This window comes from Bactrocera latifrons, unplaced genomic scaffold (assembly GCF_001853355.1).
Source record: "Bactrocera latifrons isolate USDA-ARS-PBARC rearing strain unplaced genomic scaffold, ASM185335v1 scaffold_824, whole genome shotgun sequence".
In the NCBI taxonomy this organism is placed as follows: domain Eukaryota; kingdom Metazoa; phylum Arthropoda; class Insecta; order Diptera; family Tephritidae; genus Bactrocera; species Bactrocera latifrons.
The window spans coordinates 2424-15522 of NW_017537517.1; the positions used below are offsets into that span (position 1 = coordinate 2424).

Below are 13099 nucleotides of genomic sequence, written 5' to 3' on the forward strand. Positions count from 1 at the left end.
CACCGGCATCATCTACACCATACCCGAGGACACCAAACACAATCAACAAAAGGGACTGGCGGACGGCGCCCAACCCTCTTTTTGATTCGATCCGTGCGCATATACGTTTCGCCAGTCCTCGCTAAATTCGTTCCCGCTTCTCAAGTCGAAAAAGGTGAGTTGCCGCGAGTTTTTATAATACTTTTACACTGCCTTCTCTATAAATGTATGTTCTCTGCTTTCAAAATATAGCATACAACTTAATATGCCATATATTGTATTCCATAAACAATATGGAGTCTTCGCTGGCAATACGTATAGCAATAATGTTAATATACAATAAATGATTGCCAGTCGAGTCCCCGTATTACCGGACTTAGTGTGATACAGTCGCAAGATTGATGGAGAAGAGATTACGCAATACACATGTTTGCTTTCAGTCAGCTGTTCTTGATGACGCCACGGTTGACTTATTATTCGCCCGCGCCTTTGAATGTGAATTCGAATTGTATTTTCGGGTGTAGTATTAATTGTAAAATTTTATATTTTTTAAAATGAGTTGTGCCGTGTTCGGATGCAATAATAACAATGTTAAAAATAGTTCGACGAAATGGAGACTTTTCCATTTCCCTTAGCTAAAAACAATACTAAAATTGTGGATTCCTTTTTGTGCACTTTGAGCAAGAAGCCTTCGAAAGAAATTTGCAGTTTGAAATGGTAATTATAGCATTTTGATTACAATAATTTTTCTTTTATAACCAAACACTCTTTCTCTTTAAGTTCGCGGAGTCTAACGAAGTTGCTACCTAGCGCTTTTCTCACGTTAACCAGATTAACTCCTGCAGAGGCTAATGAAGGGCAGAAAAGGATGAAGTCTCGTTTAAACCAAGACGTTTTAGAAAATATGTTTGACGTAATCAGGTTAGAGGTCTTCACGATCACCCTGACAGAAAGGAGTTCCATCAAGACAGATGGAGGAAATGTTGAAGTCGACAATACCCCAGATATGGAAGGGAATTACTTATCTCTAACTGGTAATTATCAAAATATTAAACGTACATAGTATTATAAACCTAAAAGTACAGAAAACATTCTTATATAAAAATGTTTTCATGTTAACAAATGCAAATATGTACTTACATACAAACTAAGTTTTTGAATACTAACCACTGTTTCTTATCCTAATTTTAATAATAATCTTAACTAACAATTTATTTCATTTATTTATACGCATGTAAGTATGTTTATTATATTTTGCAGGTAATATTTTCCAACGTGTGTCAGTTGATCTAAAATCCGCTGTCCCAATTGAAAAAATTATGACTTGAAGATTCTCAACAACGACGGGCTTGAAAATTTGGCAGGGTACATCTGCCACAAACTTGGCAAAGACAAATTGTTCGCCTTATACTTGAGTGGATCACCTATCTAAAGGAGGACTCTCAAAACCAACAGATATGTTGATGGAGCATATGAGAGCTTTGCAAGCAGTATTTGACGACTTAAAAGGTACTGATTTACATATACATATGTACAAACTACGTCCAGATGCACTTAGATTTAAGTAATTTTGTTAATTGTAGCATCAAAGTAAGAGAATTGTTTTTCAKAGCTAGAATGTATTTTAGGATTCGTTCTTTAAATAAAAACTTAATTGAAAATATGTACAGCAAAAAAAGAAAATTACATAAGACAATAAATTGATAGTTGGTCACAAAATATTCAATATTTTTATTTGCATAAATGTATGTATATAGTTGAAACAAACACAGCAAGGAGACAAAATTATATAATGCAACGAAAATACAATGAATTAAATATGTACAAAATGTGCACTATAAAATAATAACATATAGATTTTTTTTTTATTAATATTCGCTTATATTGATATTCACTTATATGCCTGCAATACAAAATTGATTCTTATTTCAAAGAAAAACAAGCAACTGAAAATCAGCGRATTGTACGTTGGTCAACCGTGATGTAGATGCGCAGAACGAACAAAATTTTAACTCGTCATTACGCACTCTTGATTCTATCATTCTTGATACAGTCGTATGTCTCTTAAATTGAGATTTTAAATTTAAGAAAATTGTGACTTGAGATGATTTTGCAATTCTATACGTAACAGTCACAAAAATTGAAAACAATGTACCAAAACTTGAATGAAAATAAATTTGTCTAAAAACTAAAAAAAAAAAAAAACATCGTCTATAAGATAGTCAAAAAGCATGATTGTAATTAAAAATGAAAATGAATGTTAACTTTGTTTAAAAATGTTTATGAAATTTATTTCATCTTAACTTTTTCGTGTTTGAGTTGCTAAAAAAATATTAAAAACGGCAATTGATTATCGCTATAAGTGATTTGTCAGTATATTCAAAGTGGCAAACAGGAGTGCTTTTTAGTTTTTGACCTGATAACCAAAAGTTGACAAATTTGGGACAATATTTTGTATCTAAAGACTAGAGACTGTTTTGTGAATAGTAACTTATTAAAGAGTGAAGAGTTGCAATTCTTAGTAATCGTAACCTTAGAGTGGCCATACACGACACACATGTGCGTTCGACCGATATGTGTGTGATTGCCATTTACTCGKGTATGGGCTTGTGCGCATATTAATCCAAGTTTGCGAAAATGTTTGAATTTTTACGATCGCATATATTCACTATTTGAAGAACGAACGTAAAAAGGATTTGTACGTCGTGTATGGCGAAACGATTTCATACGGATCGAACGCACATGTATGGCGTGCAGTTCATGCACATATTTTACAAAATAATCAAAATAAATAAAGAAAACAAATAGTGCCGCCTCGCAGGAAATAAATAACACTTTATTAGTTGTACGCATAGAATTCAGTAGTGTATTGGCAGCCTTGGACCGCGTTTCAAAAACAAAAGCAAAAAAATTCACAAGCGTTTTCGGTAATTTCGGTAAATAACCTTGGTCAGACCAACACCTGGGCGTCCACTTTTTGCGTTGGTGGCCCTCGCCCGCTCCTTGGCCAATCGAACACCGGAATTTATCGATTAATTCAATTGTTAAATGAATAGAATTGAACAATAAGTTTAAATTATTAATTTATTTAACAAATTAACGCCAATCGGCAATATACAACAGCTACTGTTATAAGTAAAAGAAAAAAGAGAAAAAATATATTAATAAGGGCAATTGTATTACAGTGATCAAATTAATGGTATGGAAGGAGTTTGTCCTTTATATAATTGATGAATGAAGGGGAGGGAGCCTCCATAGAAATCGATGTTCTGGTTGTCTAATATTTATATAAAACTATGGACTATATAATGTTAAATAAATGTGCACAATCGAATTAATTAAGTCTTAGTTGACATAAAATATAAATCTAAAATTATTAGTCTTTCTTGTTATCGTGTGAACAAAAAGAATTGAACAAAACTTAAATATTGAATAAATCATTATCGGTGAAGAAAACCTTTATGTATACGGGGTAATTATTACGAGTTTTAAAAAATATAATTTGTAATTATTATGGCTTCTTCTACTTACAAAATCTGGACAATAGATATCAAAACAATAATTATATTATCGAAGACCAACTTTAAGGCTGTTGTTACAATATTTACTTAACCGATTGATTCTGGTCTGCGATACAGTCACAAGTTTCTAAAATTGAGATTTTAAATTGGATATGAYTTTTATGACTAGTCAAAAAGTATAATTACCAATGAAAAAAAATATTTGTTAACTTTGTTTCAGAATATTTACGAAATTTATGTGAAATTCATAGTTATTAAATTTTTAATTTTTGAGTTGCTTCAAAAATATAAAAAACGACAATCAATTAACATCCATGGTGGTCTCTATTCAGTAATATTCAAAATTGCAAACAAGAGTTATTTTTGGTTTTATGACCTGCTAACTATCAGGTCACAAATTTGAGGTAATTTCTATTAAGACTTTACCTCAAAATGTTCCAAACAGTTGTTAGAGACTGCTTACAGAAATTYAATTTTAGATTTAGTTGGCATCACCATGTTTTTCCAAGGTAAGGAAACATGCATTGGAAAAATGCTTCCAACACAATTTTCATTTTCCAAAATCGTTTGGAAGGTGAATGCAAATGGCGGTTGTTATTGTCGTCGAAAATTTTAGTGAACGAATATTTTTATAAAACCGTGTGCGAATGCATTAATTAATTAAACATTGATGGTTAAATTTAAAAAAGTGTTAGTGTATTGAGGATATGAATATTGTGAGAATATATGATTATGGTATAAACGACTAGTAGTTAACAAAGTGATGCTCGTCCAATCATTCGTTAATACGTCGGTTCTGCCTGCATTTGTGTCTAAAATGTTGACACAACTTTATGAGCATGTCAAATATCGGGCATAGCTCACAGAAAAACGACAGTGTATTGTCTTTATATAAACAATTATCCCACTAAATATCAAATATTTAATGATCAAGTGTAGGTTTATGAATAAATAAAAAAGTGACAAGATTTATAAGCAATAAAATTCTGGCAAAAATTATAAACGAGAACGCTTCATAGCGACACCCCATGAAAAGGCGGCGCCATTGATAAATGGTGGTGTGGCAATTCCTTGATATCTGCTGGAAGACTTAAACCAACGTGGAGGAAGTCGAAAAATCTATTATAAAAAAGTTGCAGTCATATAAAAGAATATTATTTCCGTAGGCTTTACGCTTGGTGTAAATAGTAATACATTTTTGTATATACTTCGATATAGAAAATTACATATTTACAAATGAGCTATAAAAACTTTTTTATGAAATGTACATGCCTCTGTAATGCAATACCCTGCACCGTTTTTCTATATGGGTTAATGTTTCATTTTGTTCAAAAACAAAGAAAATGACACATCTTGTTTATAAATATAACGGTTAATTGGAGACACAATGTTGAAAAATACAATAATTTACTGTTTAAATAGACAGCCAAATGCCTAGAAAAAAATGTGTGAGTAACAGCCATGCGTTAAGAAAAGCGAACATTTTCTTATTAGTTGTAGAGTTTTGTTCAAAGCAACTACAAATAATAATTGAAGTGATATACTCATAAGTGAAAGGATTTCGAATACATAAAGAAACAAGTTGTACACTTTACCCTTAACAGAATAGATGTTATATTGCAATTATTACTCAATCTTAATTGTTAAACCTCTGCCTGGTGTAATTCTCGTGTAATGATATGCAACTTAAACAGGTGAGAATATATTTTGTAGAACTTGGTACGTTATATATAGTCTTGTATATATTAATGCTAATAACAATTACCATATGATTAATTTGAAATATATAGGTATCTAAAATACAAATGGCAGCACCTCCTTTTTTGCTTTCGTCTGTTTTGCGCGTTATCTGGTCTCAGCCTTTCTTAAAATTCGTTACATACGGTAACTTGAGTACATATGTTTTCTCCTTTGTGTAGTCTATTTTACGAACTAAATCTGTCAAAGAACCTTAACTAAAATGGCGGACTTAGTAATAGTAAACGAAAACGCTTATTTTCCAGTGCTTCAACTTTCCAATGAAATAAAAATACTTATGCTGCCAAAGTCAATATTGTTTTCTATGTTAGTTTTTATTTTATTTTTTATTTTGAGTATTATTTATTTATGTGACCTTACAATTTCGTTTCAAATAGTTTTCTTTTTAAATTTCTACACTATTCATATGTACCAAAATGGTATCATTGTGTGGAACAATTGGAATATTGGAAATAAGAAAGTGGGTACTAGAATGAGCAATCGAAAAAAGTTGAATGTCAAACTAGTATTTTCATGTCGTCTGCAYTTACGAAAGTCAGAGATGATGAAAATATTTCAGACATAGAATTTAATCATAATAAAAACATGTTTTACCTTCCTATATAGATACATTCCTACAACCAATATCAATATTTTATTAAATGGTATTTTTTTCCTGCACACTAGTTAAATAATTACCAGAAGATATTCCCAGTATCATAATTTTAAAGATTCAAACAAATTGTATACATAAATAGAAAAAAAAATTTTGCCAAGTACAAAAACAGAAAATGTTTGATTATCTTTTTACACGTTTACGCACATACAGCCAAAGATAGGGAACTTATTACGTAAAAAATAAGTGCTCAAATATAATATAGAGAAATGTTTTTTCCATTTGCATTCTAATTTCTGTAGACTGGGGCGAAGATTTAAAGGATTTTGTTGTGAAAATCATCATTCATAAAAATACGTAAATATATTTGATCAATACAGTTTCTAAAATCGTGAACCCAAAATTTATTTTGTTAATAAACGTGAAATCTATTTAACAACTTTGCAAGGTGTATAATTTTGTAAATTACTTTAAAAATAATCATATTCAGAATGTGTCTACATGATTTAGACTTTAGAAATCACAATCATTACATAATGTAGCTGGATAACTCGTGTATCTATGTATATACATATATCTATATATATAAGTGAAAAAGTTATTCGCAATATACAAATTGTCAATGATTAAAGTTAGAACTCTGCATATTTTTTTCTTCGTTCGAAATTTTTTGGAAAATTACTGTACCTTTAGCCCTTGTCCAAAACGTCAGTGTGTTTTAAGGTCTTACATTTAAATATGATATATGCACTTAAATTTCCTATTGAAAAGAGTTGAACAACCGAAATGACAGGTATATATTTTTATATGGTTCATAAAAATTTTGAAAATTTTTTACCTACGGCAACTTTAACTCCGAAAGTTTTGTAGGCTATTTTGTAATGCCTTGTGCATTTTCAGTTTTTAATCATATTAACAAGCCCAATTAGCTAAGAAATTATGATTTTTATTATAACAATGTTTTCTTTAATGCGAATATTTAAAATAAATATTTAATTTTAATAYATTTATATACAAAATAAAATTATCATCCCTCTTCACTCGGACTTACATATGTACAGCTGTGTTCATTGAAATAACATGATAGCAGAAGCGTTATTTTTTGTAATATTAAAATATAATGCAAAAATCCGATTCCCCCGCGATCTAAGGGTAACGTTGGAAAGACGAAGTCCTCCTGATTAAAAAGTATATGGGGTTATAGGTACCGCAAACTCTTAGTTTAATGTTAAAAAGTTACAAAAATTGCAACATTTCAACAAGATATTTCCCTACATTTAACACACTTTACCCGCAATTTTCACATCAAAATTCATTMATTTAACTGTAAACATTTAAACAGACTCACATTAATTTTTTCGGAGTTTTTTAATTAGGAAATCTATATTTAATAAAAAACTTATATATCCGTTGTGGACATCATTTATGTGCTAACCATTATTAGGAAATGAGGCGTTCTGATTTGATAATTATGTAAATAAGAGCAATTGAAATTCATCTTTTTAGCTAATATGTGTCTTTCTTTTTTTAATTAGCAATTTTAGTTCCTATAAATTATATCTCAAATTAAATTGAGTATTAACAATCTTTCAATACATACATATATATATTTTCCTGTATAAAATTAATAAACAAATAAGTAATATATAATAATATTATGTAATAAGGTGCTTAATTGAATATAGAGGTAAGAAAATTTGATTTGATTTGCTTAAATATTGTGATTTTTTTTATAGTCTTGCAACATAAGTTTTAGTTTTCTTTAACTTAATACCTCCATATTTTTAAATATAAGTATTAAATGCGTACAGTTTTTTTCAACAATTAAAAAATAATGACCATACTTCTTGTTCATGACTTTTTTGGAGTATTTGAATCACTCTGTAAAATGCAACCGTGCAATGTTTACAGTTTACTAGAAAACGACGCGTCATTATTATTCGGTTTTTCCCCACGCTTGGAGTTTAGGCGTGTAAAAAGTGTGATAAAAGTAATTTTCTGAGAAAATTTGTTTAAGGTATTATAAATAAASATTAACTCTGATTTAGAAATGGCTCAAATAGTTTGATTTCGGACAATTCCATTGGGACGAAAAGGAAAAAATTCTACTCTAGAACAAATCCAGTTGGTAATTTTTCATCAAAAGAATGGGGATTTGCGGCCCACAAGAAAGCATGGCAATGGTCACTTTATGGTGTGGGGGTGTATAGCCGAAAAGGGGTCGGGAAACTAGTTCTTATTAATGGGATAATGAACAAAGAGTCGTATTTCAATATCGTAAAAACCAATTTAAAATGTAGCGCACAAAAACTTGGATTTCAGAGTCGTTTAAAATTTACCAGGATAACGACCCGAAACATAAATCGCGGTTAGTGCAAGAGTGGCTCCTTTATAGTTGCCCCAAAGTGCCCCACCAACCTCCCCAATCCCCTGAATTAGATCGTCAAATTCGCAAACATACGATTTCTTTAGTAACCGACCTGAAAATTAAGCTGCAGCAGGAATGGGATAATATATCGCCGGCATACACTGCTAAAATTGTCGAAAATAYGCCAAATAGGTTGAATGGAGTGCTTAAACAGAAGGGATATCCTACCAAATATTAATGTTTTTCGGTATTAATTTTTTTTAATAATTTTGTGCCTTAAATACCAAAAAACCGAATATTAATGAACGCCATTTTTATGTGTATCTGAAGCTTTTCGCTTTTTTTTTTTAGAATGGAATTCTGTATTATTTTTTTTGCTTATTTGCACTACTTACTGTTGAATTATTTATTATAATAAACCAAACAAAACTAAGTAATATTTTATTTTTACAGTTTTTTTGTAGTTTGAATTGACGAGTTAGAGAAAACCGAATATTAATGACTCTGACTGTATCTGGATGAAAATTGATACATGTGTGAGGTGTGTTCAAAAAGTATCGCGAATTTTGAATTTTCGCGGKTTACGTATATTCGAATTTCGAATTTTTTGTGGCGTTATGTTGGTACTCATGTCTCTCACTTATGCTCGGCCAATTTGAATGTTCATTTAATTGTTGACAGCTGCTTTGCTTGYWCKTKTTTTGGATCGTCTTCGATTTTTACCTATTCAAAAAAATGGATCAAAGAACCTGTATCAAATTTTGTGTGAAAAACGAAATTAAATGCGCGGATGCATTCTGAATGTTGACTGTGGCATACGGAGAAGCTACCTTGGACCGAAACAACGTTTATCGGTGGTACAAAATGTTCTCGGAAGGCCGAGAAGATGTGACAAAAATTGGCTTTTGCACCACGATAACGCCCCTGCTCACACATCGTTGCTTGTGTGCGACTTTTTGGCCAAAAACAACAYACTAMTGATGCCGCAGCCACCGCATTCCCCAGATCTGGCCCCCTGGGACTTTTTCTTGTTCCCTAAACTGAAGAGGCCCATGAAAGAACGACGTTACGCTTCTCTTGACGAGATAAAGACGGCATCGAAGGAGGAGCTGAAGAAGATAAAAAAATGATTTTTTGAAGTGCTTCGAAGATTGGAAAAACCGTTAGCACAAGTGTATAATATCTCATGGGGATTACTTTRAAGGGGACAAAATAGATATTCATGAATAATTAATTAATAATTTTTGAAAAAACACAAAATTCGCGATACTTTTTGAACACATCTTGTATTTCTTGGTCGTAATCCGACCACTGCYACGCCCTTAAATACTATTAAACGAAAACGAATAATCTGAGCACTAAATTAAGATATATAACTGTAATTTTTCACAAGGATCGTTGTAGCAGAGGGTACGTGTAGGAAACGCCCTTTAATAGGTTTAATATACAGTCATGTGAAAAATAATACGGACACTTGCTTGAAAATAGTTAAAAAATAAAATCTGATTCATTTTAAAAAAATTATCAAAAATGTAACATGCAATTGTTTGCTGGGATGTCAGTGAAGTAAAGAACCGTTATCAAAGAAAAAATATTTGGCGTCGTTTCGCAGTTGTTGACCATTTTGTGAAGTAAGATCGTTTTTGAGTCTGCGAAATAATAGGGACGGGAATTTAAAATTGGTGTTAGTTTTGAAATATTGGGATTTTTAAAAATTTTTAAGCAATAAAGGTATTGTATATGAGACTTTATATAATCATAAATTGAGAAAGTTAACATATAATTTAATTTAGTAATTTAAAATGGGCAGAGGACAACACTACAGCGCTGAGCTGCTTAAGTAAATAAAACACCTCCACAATCAGGGATTTTCATACCGTAAAGTAGTCGAAACGTTGAATTACTCCAAGAGAATGGTACAGAATGCAATAAAATATAAGCCTCAGAGAGAAACGCGTGGACGAAAATCAAAAATATCTCCAACTCTTAAAAGGAATATAATGCGATTTTTAAAAAAGGACCCATTTGCATCCTCTAGTGAACTTAAAAAGGAATTTTCTTTGGACGTCGACACTTCTACCATTCGTAAATGGCTAATTAATAAAAATAATTAATAAATCAAGTGGCCAGTGGAGAAATGGCGCAATATCCTGTGGTCAGATGAGACCAAATGTAATCTTTTTCACCCTGACTGCGGTACTCAACATGTTACATACAGTTAAAACTGTAAAACACGGAGGAGGATAATTATGGTGTGGGGTTGCTTCTCTTACCAAGGAGTTGGTCCAATATATCGAATTAAGGACACAATGACAGCGGTGACTTATTGCAATATATTAAATGAGGTTATGGTGCCTTATGCTGAGGAAAACATGCCCCTTCGATGGGTGTTCCAGCAAGACAACGACCCAAAACACACATCGAAGCTAGCAAATAAATAGTTCTCGGATAACAATATAAACGTGTTAAGCTGGCCTGCTCAATCACCGGACTTAAATCCCATCGAGAACTTGTGGCAACAAGTGAAAGTAGCTTTGAAGGGTAATGATGCACTTTGGCTACTGATACAGGAAGCGTGGAAAGCTATTCCCGGGGCTACATGCCAAAAATTAATTGACTCATTACCTCGCCGATGACTGGCTGTCATTCAAAATAAAGTCTTTACAACGAAGTATTAAAAAATCAAATTCTAAAAGTCAAAAGAATTTTGTAAAAAAAAAAAAAATGAATTGAACATGTTTTTTTTTTTTAACTGCAATTGTCCCTATTTTTTTCACAACATAATTTGGGTTAATAGCTTTACTTTAATTAATTTTTTCTTCTTTGAATTGAATTTGAGTTATTTTCTCTATTATTCTTATGGTAAAAACATAAACCTATTTAAAAATAAAAACACAATTTCAAAATTAATGAAAATATTGAATTTCTTTGCATTTTTACGAAATACCGCCATGTGTCCCTATTATACACATGACTGTACATACCGTGTCAGACAAAACCTATTGGACTGATGGCTATGAATGCTAAAAACATGTGGTTTATCCCGCCCTTTAATAAGTTTAATCCACATACACTGTCAGACAAAACATATTAGACTGATGGCTATGAATGCTAAAAATATGTGGTATACTACCAATTACAATTTTGGATATCAAAAAGGTACGGCATATTGTACATTTAGTGAAACAATAAAAAACGATATAATTTTTTTGAATAGTTTGCATTTGATAAGAAAGAAATTACAAGTACCCAATATTCACGGCGACAAAACAAATTGGACTAGTCGGTKTTTTTCGTGATCCCGTTATTTATGACCATAGCTAGAAACAAACATTCAATTCTATTAAAACAATTAATTAGTACAGACTAGATGAATGAATTATCACAAAAAGTCATTTCTAACAMATTTTATATCAACAAATCCACAGTGATCTTTATTATAAAGAAATTTAGGGGCAGTGGATCGTGAAAACTATCCAACGTGGAAGACGACCCAAAGCTCAATTCCCACGACAGCCGGTTCTACGTACCGGAATTGACTCGGATTTCATCCGACCATGGGCTGTCATTTCGGCGATCTAACCCCGTTTGGATCGGTGAGTGTTAATTTGTGTGTGTCGTCACCCTGCTGCAAGGTGTTGCTCCATTTCCTCCTGACTCGTGCTGGCATTGAGTCCAACCCGGGCCCGGAGGAATTCTTCTGCTGCGTTTGCGCGAAAAGGCTCCATCCAAACTCCWCHTCGGTCAGGTKSAACACATGCAATGGATGGAGCCATCTTAAGACCTGCTCAGGCCTTAAGACCCATAGGGAGTGGACCACGCGTTACGTGGCCCATGCTGCCTACGCAATATTGCGACGTTAGCCTCTACGGCTGTGCAATCTGCACTTAGTTCGCGCGCTGCGCCGCCACCCACCTCGAATGGCCAACAGAGGACCTCCACCGTCCCCTGGAGCTGAACTAGGCAACATAGCTCCCACTCTGACTTGCACTTATGAATCGGGAGCGCGTATCGATAGCTGCGGTCGAAGAAACCAAGCTAAACAGCCGCTCAGATCTYCTGAGTTGTGCCGGTTTCAACGTCACACGTAAAGATMGCGAGCGAGATAATGGTGGTGGCCTAGCCTTCATATTGCACAACACCGTGCAGTATCGTCTAATCGATGAAGACATCGACCGCAGGGACACTACCCTAGAATGTCAGGGCATAGCTATCAGGCCAGGCGATGTCGAGCTCGAAATAGTTAATATATACATCCCCCCAGTTACATGTTGCCCTACAGGATATCACCCGAATATAGGTGCGCTACTTCGTGATGAAAACCGTTTGGTGCTAGGMGACTTTAACGCGCACYACGATCTTTGGCATTCCTGTCTGTCAAATKACCGTARGGGGATGGAGGCCGCGGAACAGATTGACGATTCGACATTCTGCACAATAAATGACGAAGCCCCCACCAGAGTTATGGGCACCTGTAGTAGCTCGCCCGATATCACAATCGCTAGTGGTTGTCTGATAAATAGCATAACCTGGCGACCTATGCTAACTCTCGCATCAGACCATCTGCCCATAATTATCTCGATCGAGAAACCTGCCGATTTCSTTTCTGTGGACAACCGCACCTTCGTTAACTTCAACAAAGCTAACTGRGWCGGCTTCACAGAATTTACTGAGAGCACCTTCAACGCTCTACCCATTCCTACGGACGTATACATTGGCGAATGTCATTTCCGCAAGGTAATCGCAGCAGCTACCGCTCGCTTCATACCTGCTGGACGAATAGCGGAAATTCGCCCCAACTTCCCAGCTGAAGCAGCTGTCTGAGCTAATSAGCGCGACACCTTACGCCATGCCGATCCCGGGGATCCCCGAATAAGG

At 33.6% G+C, this 13099-nt stretch overlaps 2 protein-coding genes across 4 annotated transcripts in view; both read left to right on the top strand.

Moving 5' to 3' along the window:
* The first annotated feature begins 434 nt into the window (after nt 1–434).
* LOC108977022 lies at nt 435–1662 on the top strand. 2 transcript variants are annotated; one of them, XM_018946513.1, is made up of 3 exons: nt 435–696; nt 760–1013; nt 1219–1662. In XM_018946513.1, the coding sequence occupies exons 1-3, from the start codon at nt 590–592 to the stop codon at nt 1305–1307; spliced, it is 450 nt and encodes a 149-aa protein (XP_018802058.1). In that variant the 5' UTR covers nt 435–589; the 3' UTR covers nt 1308–1662. The 2 variants fall into 2 exon arrangements, with proteins under 2 accessions (XP_018802058.1, XP_018802059.1); XM_018946514.1 differs by having other exon boundaries at nt 1240–1662.
* A 2392-nt stretch (nt 1663–4054) lies between these two features.
* The window catches only part of LOC108977023 (probable serine/threonine-protein kinase DDB_G0282963), a 64602-nt gene continuing 55557 nt past the window's right edge, over nt 4055–13099 (top strand). For both annotated transcript variants that reach the window (XM_018946515.1, XM_018946516.1), the window contains exon 1: nt 4055–5194. In XM_018946515.1, coding sequence (XP_018802060.1) covers nt 5180–5194 — 15 coding nt within the window. In that variant the 5' untranslated portion in view covers nt 4055–5179. The remainder of the gene's footprint in view (nt 5195–13099) is intronic.